The 23,303-nt window shown below is 38.9% G+C and overlaps 1 protein-coding gene across 5 annotated transcripts in view; it reads right to left on the bottom strand.

Moving 5' to 3' along the window:
* Positions 1–23,303, bottom strand: part of PCSK5 (proprotein convertase subtilisin/kexin type 5) — a 453,468-nt gene that overhangs the window by 356,049 nt on the left and 74,116 nt on the right. For all 5 annotated transcript variants that reach the window (XM_021065005.1, XM_021064998.1, XM_021065022.1 and 2 more), the window contains exon 3: positions 8,171–8,284. In XM_021065005.1, the coding sequence (XP_020920664.1) occupies positions 8,171–8,284 (114 nt within the window). The remainder of the gene's footprint in view (positions 1–8,170; positions 8,285–23,303) is intronic.

Genomic DNA, 23,303 nt, shown 5'->3' with positions numbered 1-23,303 from the left:
AATTTCCCAAACCTCTGCCCATAAAATGCTCAACTTACTCTTCATTAAGGAAAGCACCATTTAGGAGTTCCTGTTGTGGCACAGCGGAAACTAATCCAACTAGGAACCATGACTGCAAGACCGAGCCCTGTCCTCGCTCAGTGGGTTGAGGATCTGGCATTGCTGTGAGTTGTGGTGTAGGTCACAGATGCGACTCGGATCTGGCATTGCTGTGGCTGTGGTTGTGGCCAATGGCTGCAGCTCAGATTGGACTCCTAGCCTGGGAACCTCCATATGCTGCGGGTGTGGCCCTAAAAAAAAAAAAAGCACCATTTATTCTTTTATCCTTGGTGTCAAAAACATTGTAAGTGCTGGAAGAAAAAAATAAACCTCCACTAAATAAATGAATGAATGAATAAATGAATGAATGAATACATGAATAAACATCTGCCTCATAGGAACTCATAGGAATTCAGTTGGGATTTTTCCAGGCTGTAAAACAAATATGGACCACACTCGGGATTCAAGTTTGCTTTTTCTTGGAATTACCACTTATGGGTATTTTTTCTTTTTTTGTTAATTTATTCATTCAGTGAGTAGGAAGTTCTAATAAAGGAGGAGCATTATTCCAACTCAGCCAATCATGTATTTAGCTCTCTTAATATCCTTGGTTTCATAAGTATGTCTCACTTTGCCTAAACCAGTTATGCAAACAATGTGGTTTGTGCTGAATGCCTTCTCAGAGTGGAGAATTTGGGTACATGGGAGATACAAAGTACCTACATGAACAACCCCCTTTAAAAACCCTGAGCCACTCACAAGTTCTCTGGTAGACATTTCACACATGTTGTCACAATTCATTGCTGGAGGAATTAAGTGCTTTCTATGTGACTTCATTCAGAGAAGTCTCTAATAAACTTAAGCCTGGTTTCCTCTGGACCTTGCCCCACACATGGCTTTTCTTTCTGCTGATTTTGCATTATATCCTTTCACTGAAATATATCAAAGCCATATGACTCTGTGCTGAATCATGTGACTCCTCCTAGTGAATCACCACACCTGGGAGATGGTCTTGGGAACCCCAAGACAGGGGACATGCTGAGATTACTGTACTAAGGAAACAAAGCAGCAGTGAGGAACTCATAGGGCATGGTGGGTCTGAGCTGGAAATCAAGGCATGGACCCTATGGCTCAATATCCAGTTCAACTTTCCATGTGGAACAAGAGGAGGTCCAAGCAGGAATGAACTTAGGAAAGCCTCTAGTCCAGATTCCTCACGTTTTCAGTTGAGCTAAGATTGAGAGAGCTAAAATACCTTTCCATAGACACAGAGCTAGCTGGAAGCAAACACTAGCTCACCCAAACCACATCTCAACCCCCAGTATTCCTACCACTAAATCATTTGCAGCCTGGCTGGAGTCTGTCCTTTCTCAGAAGACCTTCTGCATCAAGATGGGCCACATGGTTGCAGATTTACACCATGTTGCATTTTCAATTAAAACAGCTAAATGGGGTGTTGTAAAAAGGATGATTTCCAAGCTGCCAGGACAATAATGCCACAAACTCCACCAGATTTTATTAGAGTCAAATGACAGTATAAGTCATTAGGAAAATGTGTGCCAACCACAGAAACAGCAATGCCTCACAGACTTGGAGAACTGAACACCATCCAGTTGGCTGAGAAGGAACCATGTGGCTTACAATCATTTTTCACAATTACTATCCTAGCTAGTTCATAGTTTTTGGCAGATATGCCCCACACGCACAGCCGAACTCAGCTAATTTTTACTCTGCTGATTGACAAATACAATTTTTTTCCTTAAGCTCCCCCCCGCCGCCAAAACAAACAAAAACCCACCCAAAGAGCTTTCTTGAAGTCTGAGGTAGTGCATCAAAAAGTGAGCCCATTTGTTAAAGCCTAGCTTTAAAAAAATGCATATTAAGTAGGCCACCCAATACTCATTACAAAAAATTCTGTGTTGAGAATAATAGTCATCTCACTACTAGTCTGGGAGTCTAATAATAAGATTTCATGGAAGCTTCTTTACTTTTCTCTTTGGAACTGAGCTTGCCTTCTGCAAGGCAGGAAAACACTTTTTTTTTTTTTTTTTAAGTTCTTTACTATGGGCTTCTCCAAAATCAGTACTCGTTCTTAACAGACAAGAAATACTGTACAATGCTACAAGTTCCTGAGGCAATAAAATATTTACATGACTAAAGAAATAAAAGAACTGCTCTATTAAACTTGTATTTTTCTCTAAATTTCACTTTCAGGTTGCTGTCTTGGGATTCTTCATCAATAGCCTGAGTACAAATCTCATGAATGAAGGTGTTCTTAGGATGACTTCAGAATCTGGAAATAGATTATATTATAATATACTATAAACTGAATAATACTTCTCACAGGAGAAGCATCCTGGCAACAAAGACGAACTCTCCCCCCACCTCACCCTCATAGTTCAAGTTCAACATCTGCCTTAACTCTGTAAGGGACAAAGGGACTCTTAGCACAGGGCTCACGAGGGGCTTCAACTCTATAGAAAACATTCTGTTCCTTAGATTGGGGATGGGTGGACCAGCATTTGCGGTATTCTTTAAAATTTTTGTACACCTTAAATATTTTTTAATTAAAAAATTTAATTCCCTGAATTTGTTATACTGGCATTCCTAGATCCCTGAGGAGGCATCTTATTTAGCCTTGCTGTCTCTAGAGTCAAATTGAATTTTCCTCCGTGGAGTCAAAATGGTCCGTTAAAACCATTTCTATTACACTGAGTTCCCAATGACTTGGTCAAATCTTCACAATCTTTCCTATCAGCTATCTTTGCCTGTGGAACACCTTGAAAGACTATATAAGCCAAGGGTATTTTTCAATCAGTGCAAGTGAAGTGAAAGTATTTTCTTATATTAAAGCTGCCAGCTTTCCAAATAGAAAATTCTGTCAGTAAGACAAAGGTATAAGATCAAGAGAAACACGTTAAATTGACCAAGCGTACTTTAAAATGTCCTGTAAGTTTAAAAGCCCTTCTTCTCCCAGTTGATAATGGAAAGATGGAGGCCAGCTGTGTTTATCTCACTCTGTTGCTTAAAATAGGATAAAGTTCAGAGATCTCAACGTGGTCCTCACATCGGCATCAACTGGGAACTTGTTAGAAATGCAAATTCTCAAACCTCCGCTGGGGGGCATGAGAGGGGTGGGCAGTCATCCCTCTGTAATTCACTCGCAGTTAGTATGAGATTCAGGGCACAGAAGTTGGAAGTCTGGCCTGTGGAGTCAGAGTGCCTGGGTTTGAACACCAGGATCTGCCTCTGGTAAACTTGTGACTTTGGACAAGTTACTTAACATGTCTATGCTTCAATTTCCTCAGTGTAAAATGAAGACAGTAATAGTTCTCAACTCACTGGAACCCTGGCAATAAGATAACACAGGTAAATGTCTGGCAAAATGTTGGACACATAATGAATGTGAGCAATTATTTTCTCTACCACGAAGATGATCGTAGATATCCAGTTGGCTCATCTACTAATTTGATTAGCATTTAATAGGCATTTCCCACAGACACAGGCAGTGAAGCACTTAGGACGTCTGGTGGCATTACTAGATAAATCACCGGTGAATTCAGATGACGTCCCACTGCCTGACCCCTCCTGACTACCAAAAATAAGAACCTCTGATAGCAGAACCCAGGCTTGGATACCCTTTCAAAACTACTTAGGATATTTTAAGCGAAGAAGCAAATCTGCAAGCCAAAAATACAGCCTGAAGTCCAAAGAACAAAAGCTGACTGCTTGTACCTGATCCCAGAAAAACTTTTAGGGCGGAGTTTTTGGCCAAGTAAACTTATGTTGGCACTTATATATTCTTCTCCTGCTCTACTGATCTTAGGTAGAACAAATCATGTTTGCCTAAATCCTCAGTGTTTGCCACCATGCAAAGAGAAGAGAGCTGTTTCTAGGATTGGGCCCTTGCCATTCCTGGAAGCTCAGGATAGGATAGAGGAGTAATTAGACAGCCATCGTCTCCACAACAAACTTTTGCAACTGCATCTTTCCCTGAATATACTGCCCAGGCCTTAAGGCTAGAGGTAATGGTTTCACATACTAGCTTCCAAGAAGAGAAGCAACAGGGGCAAAACTTTTAAATTAATTAAAAGAGACACTCAGGCACACTTCATGCCATTCTTTAATCTCCATTCTCCTATGATAAATGTAGACTGACAGGACTGGGCCTAGTCTAACGAGCTGAAGCCAGGACCCTATGAAGGCTAGCCAAGCAGCCCTCAGAAACACTGCAGCAGGTCCTAGTACTCAGAAAAAGGAAGAAGAAAATAAGGACCTTGCCTCAACTGTCACTGGCGTATCACCAGAGTGCTCTGAACAATGCCCACTGGACATGGGATCATACCTTTCTTCAACGTTTAGCAATGAGAACAACAGACAAAAAGAAAACAGCATGTATTGCGATTAAAAAGAGAACAATAATAATGATTATAGTTTATTGGGAGTTTTCAAGTGTCCAGCACCATGCTGAAGGCTTCCTATGAACTAGTCCATTTAATTTTGGTAACCAGCTTCCCAACCATCCTCAATTCTTAGTATACATACACACCCCTGTGCAGTCCCCTCACACACTGAATAGAATCTGTACATGGAGCCAAGAGAAAACTACAGAAGTGAATTGTGACTTCTGAGGTTAGATCATAAACGACATCACTGCTTCCAACACAACCTCTTGAGGTGCTTACCCTACGTGAAGATAGAGCCTGGTCAAGTGGACACTCAAGCAGCCTCATGGTGATTTGGAGAGGAACCAACCTTCCTCTAGGTTGGTGACTAGGCTACCTTGAAGTGGGTCCTCCAGCTTTAGCCATGCCTTGGAGTCTTCCAGCTGAAGCCTCGGACATCACAGAACAGAGATGCCATCACCACTGGGTCCTGTCTGAATGCCTGACCCATAGAACCCATAAGACCACTGTCTTAAAAACTAAGTTCTAGTCTTGTGGTTGCTAAGGGGGAGGGAAAGACTGGGAGTTTGGGGTTAGTAGATGCAAGCTCTTACATTTAGAGAGGAGAAACAACAAGGTCCTACTATATAGCACAGGGAACTATATCCAGTCTCCTGGGATATACCATGATGAAAAGAATATAAAAGAGAATGTATATAACTGAGTCGCTCTCCTGCATAGCAGAAATTGGTACAATACTGTAAATAAACTACATTTTATATAAAAATCTTTTAACTAAAAAATTCCCACTAAGTTCTAAGATTTGTTAGGTAGCTATAGCTAATTCATACATAAGAGCTAGATACTCTTTACTTCATACTTGACAAGATTCAATTGTGGATGTAGCAAGTGAAGTAATGGGGACTTGAAGCCATGTTTGCAGATTTGAAATTCTGACTCCTATTCTGTCAATACTCCTGACAGATAAACAAATGATGTATAACCTATTTCCCATCCCTTTTATTAAGGGAAAGATGCGCTTTGATTGTCTCCAAAATACTTTGCGCATCATTCTGCCTTGTATTTTAGGCATTTCTCCAAGAAGAGATGGGAAGTTCCTGGAGGGTTAGGGCAGTGTCTTCTTTACAATAGTACTTATAAATAGTAAAAGGGTGGGGACAGATGCCACATTAATCCCATAAGCTCCCATCAACCTGCCTGGTTTGGCATCTCGACCCTACTGCTTTTAGGCAGTGTGATCTTAGGCAAGTGATCTAAATTTTATGAGCCACAGAATCCTCACTCTTAGGACACAGGGCCAATATTAACACACATTACTATTCACACTATATTAGAAAAATATTAGCACAAAAAAAGTATGAGCACATTGCCTGGTACATGGCAAGTGCTCAAAAAATGTTACCTATTTGAAATATTATTGTCAAATATGTGTTCAAACAGAGCCAACATTTTACTTTTTGGCTTCTGTCTTTTTAGGGCTGCACCTGCAGCATATGGAGGTTCCCAGGATAAAGGTTGAATCAGAGCTATAGCTGCCAGCCTACACCACAGCCACAGCAACGCAGGATCAGAGCCACGTCTGCAACCTACACCACAACTCCCGGCAACGCCAGATCCTTAACCCACTATGCGAGGCCAGGGATCAAACCCACATCCTCATGGATACTAGTCAAGTTCGTTAACCACTGAGCCATGATGTGAACTCCAAGAGCCAATATTTTAAATGGCCAAACAAAAGTCTACCCTCAACCGTTCCTCACATCAAAAGAGAATTTCCAAAGAAGAGCAGTGGTTCTAGGAGTGAGGAGATCTCACTCAATAAGCATGGCAACTTTTGGTGCCACCTTGCCCATGGTTCCTACTACAGCCCAACCCACCCTGCTAGGAAAAGCTGCTGCCTATTACCAGCATCCAATGGGACTGACAGCAACTGGCTCTTTCTTGCAAAAAGAAATGTAAGACAAAGGGGGCCTTTTAAACAGGGGTGTTAGGGGGGCTGTGCTTCCATCCTATCTCTTAATCCTATTACAATCTTATCATCTTGTCAGCAGACAGAGCTCCTCGGCTCCTGCCAAGGCTCTCTCTAAGGCCTTCCCTTGTGGTTTCCTCTTTCTTGGTCTTGGAACGAATAAGCTGTCAAGTGTCTTACTGTCCCCTCAAGGTGATTTCTCCTCAAATGTTGTTTAGAGTCCCACCTCCCTTTGATCTTAGCTTTAAGTTTTTGTTTTTTGTTTTTTTTCCTTTATGCATGGAAGAGTTTTCTGTACAAGATTCTGTTTGGGGTCTAAAATATATCCACAACCTTCCACTTCCAGGTAAGACTAAAAAAGGGGGTCCTGGGAGAAATGTCAGCCACGTTTACCCAACTCCCAATGAACACAAATTCCTAGTGTCACTAGGTGCTAGGTTAGATTTTGGGGTAGAGAGGTATAAGTGACCCCACACAAACAACCTAAGAGAGGAGATTTTAAAATATAATAACAACTGGGAAAGAAAGTGCCAAAGGAAGGATGCCAGGAGTGGCAGTGAGCGATAGGGGGCCTAGGAGAGCAGAAGAAGGACAGATGCTGACAGGCGAGGACACAGGACTCATGGAGTTATCATGTCAGCCTTGGGCGAGGGCTCTGAAGCATGGAGATTCCTAACACAAAAAACTAGGGAAGGACAGAAAACCACTCCCAGGAGAAGGAACGAAACATAAAAGGGTGCATAAAAGTCTGAGAGAGGCATGTGAAATGCAATGAGTCAGGGAATGCCAAAAAATAAAAAGTACCTTGGGGAAATAACACTGGCAATAATTTGCAATCAAGGTTTACAAAAATGGGAGTTCCCATTGTGGCTCAGTAGTAACGAACCCAACTGGTATCCATGAGGATATGGGTTTGATTCACGGCCTCTCTCAGTGTTGCTGCAGCTGCAGCTGCAGTTCTGATCTGTTCCCTAGGCCAGGAACTTCCTATGCTGTGGGTATGCCCCCCCCCCAAAAAAAAGGTAAGGTCTCTCTGCAGGTTATAGAACAGAGTGGTGACAGAAGAATTGCATGATTAAGATTACATAACATAATCTAATCTATTTCTTAGAGATCATGAAGATTACATAACATAGTCTAATCTATTTCTTAGAGATCATGGACACACAACCCTAAGACTAGAGAAGTACACTTAAAGGAGGTGATGTCAAGTGAACTGGTACATCACGCTCCCCAACATGTTAAGCTTTTGCTTGAACCACTGAACTAACTTTCCGATAGGTTTTTCCTAGTGCAGTTTTAAAAACTTACCTAAAATGAGAAGGCACATTTAGAGAAATAAAGTCAGGAATCTCTTATCAACCAGCAGAGTCATTTCAATGATTTCCAAGAGCCAATATCCATTAGCCAGATTGGCTTCAGGGTGGAATAAATGTGTATCAGAGGTGAACAGAATTATTGGTGGGTTTAAGGGTGACTTAGCATATTTTTCTATTCTCTGGCCCCAACTTAGAAAACTACTATGCAAAGGAAGACTTCAAACAGAAATACTGTGAGTCAGAACTCCCCTCCTTCTCTTTTGAACCAGAGAGCTAAGGTCAAAAAAGATTCAGAAAGTAGCATGGCCATCAACCAATTGTCAATGGTGGGTCATGAAACAGGAAAATGTCCCTGGTCACTGCATCCTCCTGGTCCTAACAGACATCGCCTGCACAACACACAACTGATGCCACGGCCACAGGCCAGGCAAGCTCACCATATACCACATGCTGGGCCACTTGGGATCGTTGAAGTAAGTGGACTGGGCACGGCTGAAGTCATAATCCCTCTTGGTCCGTTTTTTTACCACTTGCTGTTGGATCCACTCCACCTGCCAAGAAGGACATTTGGTGAGTGTTCAAGTTCCACCACGGTAAGCACAAAACAGAAAGAACAGTCTTAGACATATCCCATCTTGAGTCAGTTTGGTTTTAAGTCAGAAATCTCATTCTGGCAACTGGAATCTCTGGTTCTAGCAGCACAGAGATTCCTGGGAAACATGGTGCTATTTTATTTGTAATGTAGGTTGGCTTTTAAGACTTTTGTGGCAGATCACTCATATTTCTCAACAACATGCTAACCTGTTAGTATTTCTTTTTTTTTAATGGTCACACACATTGCATATGAAAGTTCCAGGCCAGGAATTGAAATCAATGCCGCTGCTGCAGCAATGCCAGATTCTTGAACCCACTGGGCCAGGCCATGGAACGAACCCACACCTCTGCGTGACCCAAGCCACTGCAGTCAGATTCTTAACTCACTGCACCAGTGGGAACTTCCCATAAGCTTTTTTAGAAAGCAAGTTTTAATCCCAGTTTATTGCAAATTGATAGTGTTAATTTTTAAGGCTAATTTATTCACCATGACCTTATACTAAGGTAACTTCCTCTATAAAGGTCCAGGTAATAAATACCTTCAGCTTTGCAGGTCATACGATCTCTGCTGTCACACCACAAACAATACATAAATAAATGGATGTGACTATGTTCCATTAAATTTGATGAATAAAAACAGGCTGGATTTGGCCCACAGTCCATGGTTTATATCAAAATGTTTAAGTATTCTGGGATTATACATCAAGTTTTAAAAATTATCCTGGCATCAAATGCCCTACAATACTGTGGTGGAAAAAAGCACTATCTGGTTAATCAGAAATCCAAAGTCCTAGACCCGTCTCTGGCACAAATTTGGAGAAGGTACTTAATTTCCCAAGCATAAGCTCCTAAAATCAAAATCTCTGCATTTGAGAAAGCCTTAACATTTAGCTGCATCTTTTCTTTAAATAAAGCAACTGGGAACTTGGAGTTTAATACAGACTTGTAACCTAAATGTTATAGGTATGAATAGGGAGGGGCTATTTTTAAAAACAGGAGACTATTAATCAACAAGAATATTGGTATGCAAGGTGAATTTCAATAGTGAATTCCTAGTTACATCACTAACAAGGCAAACAGAATCACAGAGCTTCCTAAATAAATATAAGACCTATTATGACTAGGATCACAGCTAAGTATCACATACGTTCCTACCCTAAAAAGTAATTTAAGCAAAATTATCAGTAAAGGAGAATTTATGTTGCAACATAAAAATAAGCATGTTTAATTTTGACCAAGCATCTCAAATGCAATTTTAGCCCCAATGTCATTCTATAATTTGGTCCTAAATTCTCCTTTGTTTGGTTTCTTCTGGCCATAGCTAATTTAGTCACAACACTCAAAAATGTTTCCTTCTACCATTTATCTCTACTTGCCACAAAAGAATTAAAAACTGGGAACGTGGGGAGGGAGATTTTGTCATCCACTACTGTGATTCTAGACCCATCCATTCAATCATGATTTCAAAACCTCTCTTGCCTACTTCAAAGGTTATTGGAGAAGGAATACTAAAGGACTGATTAACAAGCTTAAAATGCAGAGCTATAAACAGGTACTAAGGCCAAAAGCCCAACTAATAAATTTCTATGATTCTCATATTGGAAAATATTAATCAACAAGCATATTGGTATGCAAGTGAATTTCAATAGTGAATTCTTAGTTACATCACTAACAAGGCAAAGAGAATCACAGAGCTTCCTAAATAAATATAAGACCTATTTATGACTAGGATCACAGCTAACTATCACATATATTCATACTTTAATAGGTAATTTAAGCAAAATTATCAGTATAGAGAAGTCAATAAATGAAAAAATAATATTCCGGGAAAATGAAAGTGGTTTTTTTTGTTCCTGTTTTCATTAAACTAAAGCAAGTAACTCTGGCACTGCATCATTCTACATCACAGAGACACACACATAAACACACACAAATATACACACACAAGCACACTGAATAAAAGGTATTATATGTTATTTCTCTAAACTACTGTATAATAGTTGTCAGGGAAGCAAATAGGGATCTTTTTATTCTTCATGAGCCTGCTGTTTAGAAAGCACAGTGAAACTAATGTGGCATGAGATATGTGTGAAAAAAATTTTTAATGAAGAGAGTAATTTTTTTTAATGAAGAGATAAGCAATCTTATTTCTGAAAATACAGAATGAAATCAATTTCCTCCTCAATCAAAGCCAGTATGTATGTATTTTGTCTATTTTCTGAAAACATTTTAATCTCTTTATGTCAAATAATCTTCCTAAGGAATTAATATCATTCACTTATTTATTCATTCAATAAGCACTAAGTGCCTATGCAATACCAGTCACGGTGCTGGGAATATAAAGATGAGTAAGAATAATCTTTGCCTTTAAGGACTTAATTTTACAAAGGAATATTTAGCAAGCAGCACTCCACAATTTGCCACTTTATGAAAATGTCATCATCCCCACAAATGACATCTGATGCAGACCTACCACTACATTAAACAGACAATTATGAAAATTTTGACAATGCAAATTACATTTATAATTCTTATACCACTGTCTATAAGACTTGTTCCAATAAAATTGAACTAGTTCATATTTGCACACTTGGTAAAAGAAGGTAGCAGATCCGTTTAGACAGAAATCCTTTTGAACTCATCCTATATTGGCAGTGGTCTTTCCTAAGAGAGCCTCCATAAATCCCAAACTGCCAACAGATGTGTCTTCACAAACCAAGTGTCAAATCTCCTCATATGGACTTGATAAAGAAATGCCTAGAACTTCCCATTGTGGCTCAGTGGTAACGAACATGACTAGTATCCATGAGGATGTGGGTTCCATCCCTGGCCTCACTCAGTGGATTAAGGATCCCTCGTTGCTGTGAGCTGTGCTGTAGGTCGCAGATGGGGCAAGGAAGGAAGGGAGGGAGGGAGATAGGGGAAAAAAAAAAAAAAAAAAAAAGCCTACAGCTCAGTACAAGTCTACATGGGGGTGGGGTGGATAATTGTCTCTATGATGACATGATAAGTATGTACTTCTCCCTATGTGTACACACACACAGGACAAATGGGACAAGTACGTGACAAAACCAAGTGACAGCCATTTTCCTAGATGAAGCATAGGTACGATAATAGAACAAAATATCTTACCAAACAGCATCTCTTCTGTAATTTTACCAAATAAAAATGCCTAGTTACATACAGGGCCTGGCGACTAGGAGGTAGTACAGCACATTGGCATGTACATTCTATTATAAGTCACTGTCTGATCACAGGGCTGCAACACTTAAGAAATGTAGAGTAGATTTTTTTTTCCTTTTTTTTTAGTGTCAGACACCACATATTTTGCTGTGGTGCTTTCTGAGTCTATAGCCCTACATTTTTTAGAAAGCCGGAAAAGCACCTCTTGGATCGGAAGATTTCTGACTGGAAAGGCCATATTTATATTTTTAAACCATTATCCACATGTCCGTCCTTGAGACCTTTTATAAAAAAAAAACCCTCAGAGGTAATGCATTATACAGATTTTACTTCTCGCCAAGAAGCCCAACGTGAAGAAAAGACACTTAGAAGTTCATTTTCATAAAACTAGGATAAGCCCAGGAAAAAAGGAAAACTGTGTTTTTTCTCACTGGTTTAACTTCCACAAGTTCTATTTCCTATATATCATGGACTTACATTTAAGCCAGAGTATAAAAAACTTTGGACCTTTGAAATCATCAATCTATCCTCCATTAATTCTGCCACATGTGTGCTATGGGGTGCTAAGGACACTCCCACTCCTACTCACAGAGCTCACCTGCCTACACCACCCACAGGAATAGTGGGCATTTGATACTTGAGAATCTTAGTCTAAACATGTTCTTTCAGTAGTTTAACTTGTCAAGCAAAGCACGTTAATTGATGACTATGGGAAGCCTACCCCGACAGTCTCAGATGAACTAGTATCTCATGATTTTGGAATTTACCAACTTTCTGACACTATACACATGGGGAAGGAAATCTGTTAGCAATCAGAGAATAAAAGATGCTATCCTCTGAAAACACATTATATAAGTTATCACATAAATACAAATGGAAAACTCATTATGGTATCACAAGTAAGAAAACTACTGCATGTTATCACTTATACATGGAATCTTAAAAACAAAACTCTAACTCATAAAAAGTAGAGAAGTGGCCATCAGGGGCTGCGGTTGAGGGAAACGGAGAAATTGGTCAAAGGTACAAACTTTCAGCTACAAGATAAGTAAGATCTGAGGATCTAATGAATAACATGAACACTATAACCGACACCACTACATTGCATAATTGAAATTTGCTAAGAAAGGAGAACTTACATGTTCTTAGAAAGAAAAAAGAAAAAATAAGAAAAGAATGAGTGAAGTGATGGATGTGTTAATTAACTAGGTGAGGGAACATTTTCAATATATCAAATATCTCAAAGTGCAACAATGTACCCTTTAAATATTTTATAGTTTTATATGTCAATTACGCCTCAATAAAACCAAAATTTATTTCTTTATTTTTCTTTTTTGGTTGCCCCCATGGCATATGGAACTTCCTGGGCCAGGTATCAAATCTGGGCCAGAGCTGCAACTTATGCTATAGCTGCAACAATTCTAGATCCTTAACCTACTGTGCCAGGCCATGGATTGAACCAGCGACTCCACAGAGACAAACTGGATCCTTAACATACTGCACCATAGCAGGAACTCCAAAACTGAAATTTAAAATATATGTGATGTCACACTAGAAATGCGTCCTGCAGTAAGGAGTAAGGAGAAATCAGTCCTTTAGATATATATGCAAATGTATTCAAACGAATGATTGAAACGCATATTGGCAGAAAATATCTACAGGCATATCAATGGAAAGCAATGGAATGTCAAGAAATTGACTGAAAACATGAAGAATATAGAGTATGATAAGGCTGCTATCCTAAATCAATGGGGAAAAACAGATTACTTTGTAAATGATGCTGAAACACCAACCAACTGGGCTAAAAAAATCAAATTAAAACCATTCCCACATCTTAACCAGGATAAATTCCAAATGAATCATATGTAAAAGTAAACCCATGAGAAAGTGCCAGGAGAAATAAAGGAGGTTTTGAAAAATAACCTTACAGTAGATGATGCTTGTCTAAGTATGACACAAATCAAAAAAGTAATTTGGGAAAATTGACAAATTCAACCATATAAAAAATAAAGTTGGCCTGGCAATAATTATTTCAAAAACAAAGTAAAAGATGAACTGGAGAAACATTTACAGCTGCTACCATGGACAAAACTTCTTTTTCCTCAGATATAAAGAGTTCCTATAATCAATAAGAGAGAATTCAATAGGAAAATAGGCAAAAGAGGAAGTACAATAATCTCTGAAAAGTAAATCAAGACTCTTTAACATATAAAAATATGCCTAACTTCATGCATATAAATCCAAAAAAGCACATTAAAACGCCTCTGAGATATCGCTTTTCACATTTCACCTTCCAGATATAACAGTCTAAATACTGATGAACATTACAAATGAGAAATGCTAAAATAGTCCTTCTCATATAATAGTGATGGGAATGTACATTTGTACAACTCTATGAAGAGCAATTGAACATTATCTACAAAAATTCTAAAAAAAAGTAACTCTAAGTTATATGCCCTACATTTTTATTAAGAAATGTAGGGAGTTCCGTCGTGGCGCAGTGGTTAACGAATCCGACTAGGAACCATAAGGTTGCGGGTTCAGTCCCTGCCCTTGCTCAGTGGGTTAACGATCCGGCGTTGCCGTGACTCGGATCCAGCGTTGCTGTGGCTCTGGCGTAGGCCGGTGGCTACAGCTCCGATTCAACCCCTAGCCTGGGAACCTCCATATGCCGCGGGAGCGGCCCAAGAAATAGCAACAACAACAAAAACAGACAAAAAGACAAAAAAAAAAAAAAAAGAAATGTAAACAGGCAAGGTTATTTACTAAAGTACTTTTAGTCATAACTGAACGTTATAAACAACCTGGATATACATTGATAGGGGTTATAATTAAATAAATAACACCATATCAAGACAGTGGGCTACAATGCATCCATGAAAAGGAAATGGGCTTTCTATATTGACAGAGCATAGTCTCCCTGATATAGCTTAAAATGAAAAAAAAAAAAGAAAAAGAAAAGGAAGTTGCAAACAGTCTATAAAAGATGCTACAATTTTCATACCTCGGTGAGGTAATGAATATACACAAAAAACACTGATAACATTGGTTGCTTTCTGGGGTGATAATTAGGTGACTGAGATGCAGGGATGGGAGGCTGAGATGCAGGGATGGGAGGGAAACTGCAGAACCTTTAATACCTTATTCCTTTTGAATAATATTGGTATATTACCTATATGATTTTCAATTTCTTTCAAATTAGCATGTTCCACTGGTTGATTACTATTATATAATCCAATGACTTGAAGGCCAACCAAATGTCCCAATTACAGCATATTTTTAAATATGAGAAAAATAGTATATAAAATGTATTTTATATGGTTTTATAGTTCTAACATGGCAAATTTTAAAAGTGGGTAAATAACCACTAGAAGTGGTTAGAATTTGGGGAATTTGGTTTATCGTCTTAGTTTTGCCATAAGCCACCTGTGTGACCTTGAAAAAGGTTTGTGGGCCTCTTTTATCTGTAAAATGACAGAAGGCAGTTTCAATATGCTCTCTACTGTCTTTCTTCCAGCTTTGAAGTTTTATCTATGTATGTGGTGTATTCTCTGATTTGACTGGGAATAAAAAGTTTGTGTTAAACGTAATACCGAGGCAAGGTGGGCGCTCCCAGACATAGATGATCTCATGTCATTCTTTGCAGATGCAAGATTAATATTTAGAAATAAGCGTAGTAAATTATACTACTCCTCTCAAGATTTGATCTTCATCAAATGAAATATGTGAGGTTCCATATTTCATATTCTTTTTTGATCAGCTTTGACAAAATGGGGGAAAGGAGCATGAAGAGATTTCTCTGCTCTATACAAAAAGTGCTAGTTAAGTATGCACTGGCCATGTACTTTTTCTTTGGAACCTAGGGAACTTTTTCTTTGGAAGCAAGGGATTGATGGAGACAATTTAGCACTGACAAGCCACTTCCAAGCCCTAAACCTGGAGCCAACATATTCCCAAAGTTTTCTAAAATTCTGATCAAGAAATCAGAGTTAATCAGTGAAGGAATCAGAGAACCTAATAAAAGTATGCATTTGGATGAAGGTATTCTAGCCTTTAAATCCTGCTCCAGCTAGCAATTAATTGGTAATCAGTGAGGTACTAAATAGTAACAGTTATTGGATTTGAGTTACTCTTTTTAAAGGAAAAAAAACCCATAACTGTTTGAATTTTGCTTATTTCAAAGAGCTACTTGTGAACAAAATGAGAATTACTGTCTCTTTGCTGGAGAAATTTTACTTGATTCGCTTGAGACAAGCACTTAGCATCCTATTTAATGACTGCAGACACCAGAGGCTTATATTAAGAGAATCATTTAGTCAGGAATATGAGGAATTGTACAATTTTGAAAGGTCATTGAAAAGTTGTGAAATAAATACTGCACATATGTTTAGAACAGTGTAAAAGAAGACAATACAGGCCACTCTAACTGCATAAAATTTTATAATTAGTTGGCTTTCTCCAAGAGAACCAAAATTTTTTAAATGTGTCATCCATTTAATCATGCTCTATTCTGCTTTACAAAAAACCTCATGGCATTATGATTCTAACTGTATTACTTACTTTTAGAGAATTAAAGTCATATGTATCCCGTTAAACTATTCCACTATTATTTGCACATTTCTAATTTCATTTCCTAATTTGTTGTCTGGGTTTTTTCCTCCCCATTTCCAATAAGATGAATTCTGAAAGGGAAAAATTAAAGGTTATATCCAATTAAAGTAGTAAAATTTATTCTCTACTCAAGGCCCTATCTTTCATCTGTCTATTCATTCCAAAAATATTATATTGAGCACATACTATGTGGCAGGTACCACTGTGAATGCTACAGAATGGCAGTAAACAAAGTAATTTCCTACCTCCATTCTAGTGGGAGTTAGACCATAAGCATGTAAATAAATAGAAGATTAGATAATAATTTTCCCTGTGTTAAATAGTGCCCAAAGTAAATAACATAAGATGGTAGAGAGTGATTATGGAGGAAGGGGCTATTTTAGGTGAGGTGGTCAAGAAAGGTTGCTTTGAAAGATGTGTTATTTTAATAGAATTATGAATTATAAGAAACCATCCATATAAATATCTAAAGGGAAAATATTATAGGCAATGTAAGTAGCTAATGCAAAAGCCTTAGAACAACTGTGTGTCTGTATTTCGGTCTACAGCTCATCTGTGGGCCACAGATAACTATGGTACTCCCTCAAGACCTGGGTGTGTGTATACCAGGAGTGCAGTTTGCCCTCCAGTGGACAGATGAGGAAAGACACACACGAGTCATTCCCAGCCTTCTGGTCAACTAATCCAGGATTCCTAGGTACCAGGAAAATGGTCTAAAAGGAGACAGAGTTTTAGGGTATGTTCTCAAGGCCCCACCAACTTCTCAGCTGACAGGAACAAACTCAGCTGAAAGTAAGTTAAATAAGGCCGTTTAAAGTATGAGGTCCTGGGCAGGAGACTCTCTTGCCCAAATCTAGTCATTATAAACTGGTCCAGTAAAGAGCTTGGATGCAGATTCATTCTATCCTTTTAATTAAATAATAAAAATCACAGGTTCAGTAATATTTAAACATAAGAGAAATTATAAAATGACTTCTAGGATAGAAAGGATCCCAAATATGAAGTGTTCACACATAAGAAAAAGGTAAGGTCATAAAATGCTATTTAGTATAGGAGCAGGCATAGAACATTCTATGAGGGGTCAGAAGACATAGTTACTTAATCCTGCCATCTCAGACATATCAATTACCACCTCTGCAACTCCACACAGAAAGGGCATAATATCTGCTGTTGGATAAACTTTGCAAAACAATTTAACATTAAATTGGTTTATATTTTTAAAAAAAAGCAGGGTAGTTATTTCTGGAGGTATATGTAAAAATATCTCATGTGGGCTCTTTATATATACAGAGGAGAAGAGCTGGGCTAGATTATGCTACAGACAGGCAGTACAGAATAATGAACTGAGACAGTATGCCACCTGGGTTCTTGATAGGTAGAGTGCCACTAGCCTGGCCACACTGAGCAAATCAAATAAGTCTTAGTGTTCCATATTCTGTAAAATGACATTATGGTTGTGATGCTGGAAATATACTGTTAGACAAATGCAGGCTCCTATAGGATTTAGTACCTTATATTCTAATTGCATGTTTCTTTCCACTTCTATGACAGAAAGGAGCTAGGGTTTAGTATTCCTAGTATCAAGGGCAACAGTTGATAATAGGCTCTCAATAAATAGGTACTGGGGGAGGAGAAAATATATTTACATTTAATCAATAAATTTTCTGTTAGGTATATATATAAGTCTTCTAGTTATTTTTTTTCATATAGCAGGAAATTTTAAAGAGAGGGTGCTAAAAGGGAATATGCTTAATTCTACCAAATCTAATAGGACATTTCATATTTCAACAACAGAAAAATGGTAGCACAAGAATTAGTACTTACTATCAATGAATAGCAAGTAAAGATATTAACAAAGAATGGGTTCTTTATATATATAATTCTACATGTTTGATGTATCATGGAATCCTTCTTGGTTTGATGTCAGACTTGAAACCCACTGCTGTACACAATCTTATCTTTTGAGATGGGACCATTTCTTCCTCCTCACCAGAAGCAACAAAAGATAAGGTCTGAAATTAAAATAGATAAACATAGAAGAATGAAGCAGTGGTTGACACAGTATACGAACCTGTATATGACTGCAGAAACCAGCAGTGTTTCATAAACTACAAGGAGCCAGGATTAAACAAAGTCAATGAATACCACAGTGCTAAATGATGCATTTTCCCAAACTGATAAAGAGTACTGCCAATATTTAAATAGACCATGACTAGTCCATAATCAAATCATAGAGAAGAGGAAGGGAACACTTCTGAACTTGTTCTATGAGACCACTATCACCCTGATACCAAAACCAGACAAAAGATACACAAAAAAAGAAAATCACTGATGAACACAGATGCAAAATTTCTCAACAAGATACTAGCAAACCAAATCCAACAATACATTAAAAGGATAATACACCGTGATCAAGTGGGACTCATCCCATGGATGAAAGGATTCTTCAATATACCATCAGTGTGATACACCACATTAACAAGTTGAAGAATAAAAAACCATATGATCACCTCAATAGATGCAGAAAAGGCTTTGATAAAATTCAACATGCATTTATGATTTTAAAAACAACTCTCCAGAAAGCAAGCATAGAAGGCACATACTTCAACATAATAAAGACCATACAGGACGAACCCACAGATTACATCATACTCAACAAAGGAAAAGCTGAAAGCATTTCCTCTAAGATCAGGAAGAAGACAAGGATGCCCATTCTTGCCAGTTTTATTCAACATAGTTTGGGAGTCCTAGCCACAGCAATCAGAGAAGAAAAAGAAATAACAAAAATCCAAATTGGAGAAGAAGTAAAACTGTCACTGTTTGCAGAAGACATGACACTAAATATAGAAAATCCTAAATATGCTACCAGAAAACTAGTAGAGCTCATCAATGAATTCAGTAAAGTTGAAGGGTACAACATTAATACACAGAAGAAGCATAATTTTAAAAGCAGTTATGAAGGGAGATTACAAGAGCAAGGAAATGACTGGAAACTAACTCAAAGCAAAACAGGAAAAAGTGCAAACTGATAAGAAAAAACATGTTAGGTCATATTTCTTTATGAAAAACTTATTTTCAAATATTTAAGCTTAAGACTGCCCATCCAGGAAAGATAATTTCAAAAGATTTCAGGTTCATTTTCCCATTGATGTGTTACTTCCTAAATTTTCTGAAAATCCCTTCAAGGCATGACACATTTCATATTTGTTTCAAATATAATATGTTTGTCTTTTCAGACAAGTTTAATTTGTCCTTTGAGGAAAAAATAGCTCCCTATTCCTAGTCATTCCAAAATGTTTTCTAGTGGGTAAAAAGAGAGTTTTGATTTTTATAGCATTTTTTACTACTCAATTACATTTACAGTTGTATAATGATCATCACAACCAAATTTTATAGCATTTCCATCATAAACCCCCAGCATATCCCCCACCTCCCAACCTGTCTCATTTGGAAACCGTAAGTTTTTCAAAGTCTGTGAGTCAGTATCTGTTCGGCAAGGAAGTTCAATTGTGTCTTTTTTTTTTTTTTTTTTTTTTTTTTTGGTCTTTTTGCCTTTTCTAGGGCTGCTCCCTTGACATATGGAGGTTCCCAGGCCAGGGGTCTAATCAGAGCTGTACATGCAGGCCTACACCAGAGACACAGCAATGAGGGATCCGAGCCACTTCTGTGACCTACACCACAGCTCATGGCAACGCTGGATCCTCAACCCACTGGGCAAGGCCAGGGACCAAACCCACAACCTCACGGTTCCTAGTCAGATTCATTAACCACTGCACCACGATGGGAACTCCCATTGTGTCCTTTTTTAAAATTCCACATGTAAGCGATAGTATTTGATGTTAGTATCAGAGAATTTTGATTTTTTTTTTTTTTTAAAGTTTCTGTGTGTGTGAGTGAGTGTGTGAATGCAAGCACACAGATACACCCAGTACGGGGAATAGGGGTATTAGAAAAAAAAAAAAAAAGCCAGTGATACGGACTCATCAGATACCTGAATAGCAAAGACTCTTGCATTTTCTAAGTTGGATTCCAGGTTATCCTATTTTAAACTTTAGGACAATTAATGTAAGCAATGAGAGGAAATTTGAAAAACAATTTTGATTGCTTAAAAGTAGTAAAAAGGAAATGGATTTCTAAAGTACCTAAAACTAATTCTACTGTCTGAATGCCACCTGGAGTTAAATTCATACTTTTGATTAAATGCAATCTTAAGGCTGGGATTAAACTGGGACTGCACAGAATTCCCTCCAGCTTCTCTCTAGGATCAAGATTATCACTGCATTAAAAACACAGTGGCATGACTTCATTCTATATGTATTTGTCTTTTGAATAGTCACCCTCTAAGTGATTTGAAAGCCAAAGCAATGTGATTAATAAGACCCACTGAACATTTAACGTTACATATCATTCTGCCTTTAGTATAGTTGAAGTTTTAGCTATCTGCAAAAAATGACAATTTTACCTTTCAAACAAAGTGTTGATCACTTAACAGATTTTGGTTCTCTTTGACTTATCCTGCAACTTTGTGTATAAATCATTCAAGATATTCCCAGATCTCTATCTGCAAAAATTGGATGCCCTCAAGTTGTATATCAAGTGAATACAAAGACGAGCATTATTTTGCACAGAGTGGAGAAATTGTTCAATTCAGCTGAGATTAATACAAAAAGAGGCAAATGCTGGCAAAGGAACGGGCAGTCATTCTCATTATTTCTCCAAGCAGAGGACATGGAGTGATCTGCTAAATATCAAAAGTGTGTCAGCATCTTACTTCTTAATATAATGTACCACTTAATTCCATGGCTCGCAAGCAATAATCATGAAAGTTACATTCATATGGGGAGAAACACCCTTCTCCAGTGACTAATTCAGCTCCACTGCACGCATTGTCTTATTCTCTAAGCTATTTAAATATAAATGGCAATAGCTTTTGTTTCTAATTTCCATGGACCCTACTGCTAGGACTTTGATCAAGTGGAAAAATTTGAGGGGGAGGGGTGAGTACATAAATTCAGAATTGGGTACCCAAAGCTTTCACTTCATCCTTTTTTATTCTTTGTTCAATGTAAGGCATTCTCAATACTCTGGTAGCTTCCATTTTTTTAATCTTTCCAACATCTGTGACTCTCTTTATTGTCAACATCTCAAATCTTTTCAATCAAGAAACTACGAGTTGTTATGTTGGTGAGCTCTAGAACTATGAATCAAATGATGTTGGGCTTAAAAAGGAAAATCAATGTCTTCTCTTCCTCCTGCTGCTACAACATAAATGTACAACTTAGGGGTGAATGCATGAAGTCTGCACAAGTGTTCTATGTTTTTTTTTTGAGACTACCCTACATTTTTAAACCTAAAATGAGCTCAAATCAAAAAGTAAGTAAGTAAGTAGTATGGAGTCACTGGTAGGATAAGTCTGGATGAAGACCCTGTGTTGAGCCCCCATAAAGCAGAGAGAAATGAGAAAAGGTGGGTCTCGGGAGAGGGTCTGACTTGGGTTTTCATTCTTTTGCCTTTTTCCCCTGAACTCTAACCTTTTACTTGGCAGGGAGGGCAAGGGTGTTTTGCAACAAAAATACTGGAATTGTGGCAGCTCTTAAACACCATCATCACCCTCTGAAATATTTAGCAAACAGCTACTTTGGTCAGGATGGGGGAGAAGCATGCCTTTCAGCCTCCGGGAAAAAATACTGTCCAAAATCCCTGGGCCAACGGGAAGGGGATTGGCATTTTCTCACCTAAATCCAGTTGCCTGAGGCAAACCAAATGTTTTCTCAATTTCACTGCTGTTCGTTCACCTCAGAAACCACTGATGAGGCTTCCAGCAAGGTGGTGCTTGACCAAACTTGCAGGTCAGAGCACATAAAAGTCTGGAGCGGGGCCTGATGAATGAGGGAGCCCCACGGAGCTTCCGCCCACCCTCTGCGAAGGCGAGGAGCGCCCTGGCTTCCAGCTTCCTGGCGGCCTTCGTGTCACTGCCGAGGAGTGCCAAGTCACTCCACTGGGCCTGCCTCTCCCTGAACGCGTAATTCATACCCACCACAGTCAATTACAGGAGCCCTGGGACTGAGGCTCGGGGAAGGAGAGGGAAAACACATTTTCATCACTGTCATCCAATCTGACATGTTTTCAGCGGGAAGACCCAGAAGCGGCAGCACTTCCCATCAAGTGTCCTTTCATGCTGTGCCTTTTGGATGGCTGACCCTCATGTCTGTTGTGTCAATGTTCCTGGAACTGTGATGCCTTTACTGCACCTGGGGCTGTCAGCAATGCACCACTGCCCCCTCCCCCAACGAGTTCTACTCTGTCTGGCACACTGGGATTCTGGGCACTGGTGTGAGAGCTTGGCCTGGACCATAGTTCCCAGCAACCCTACAAAGCCTTGGCTACTGGAAAAAAGGCCGTCAAAACTGTAGCACCTGCTGAGTCCACTTCTTGGACACGTGGTTCAGTATAATACTTAGCAGTTGAGAATCTAGACAAGGGGAGGTAGAGGAAGAAAACACAAATGACAGGCTTGAAGATGATGCCTAGAATTCCTGAAGGTTCAGGAAGGTGAGGGCAGCATCTCCAACTTTCTCTAGCCCTCAGGGCAGCCACGCTATGCTTTGCTGGGAGCAAGCATCCCTTAAGGATTTCCAGAATGAATGACTATATTAACTACTCTTTCCATAAAGGAGGGTTGGGGAGGCCCATTGATTTTTCAGCCCCAAACATGTTAGGGAAAGCCAAAAATCAAGCTCTCGGAGTACAGGCATTCTCAGTCTCTGGGAAGAGGGGGGAAATAATCTGTCATTTTCAGATAGGAGTCCCTGGATTTAGGCTCAAAATAGACCAATGAAGCCCTTGTTGCTGAGCCAAGGAATAAATCACATAGGTGGTGTGGTTTTTCCTGGTACTTTGATTCCAATGGGTAGAGAAATCACTGGTAATAATGCTTTGGAAATAAAACTCTGTCTTTTTTCACATTTTGTGCCAAGTAAAATCTACCTATTGTTTCTTTATCACCAGACACCTGTCCCATGAAAAGATCATCCTTTTACCCAGTGGGGAGCCCGCGCACAGCAAGCTTAAAGATGTGATCAACTCACAGGGTCATAAGGGACCTGAAACAAGAATCTCAATTCAGTGAATCCACGCCCTGTGTCTGTGCAGAGAGCACAGTGGCTCCCTTCTAAAACACCT

The sequence above is a fragment of the Sus scrofa genome, chromosome 1, assembly GCF_000003025.6.
Source record: "Sus scrofa isolate TJ Tabasco breed Duroc chromosome 1, Sscrofa11.1, whole genome shotgun sequence".
NCBI classification, from domain to species: Eukaryota; Metazoa; Chordata; class Mammalia; order Artiodactyla; family Suidae; genus Sus; species Sus scrofa.
Note: the sequence above shows the minus strand (reverse complement) of the source record. Positions and strands in the feature narration are given on the sequence as shown.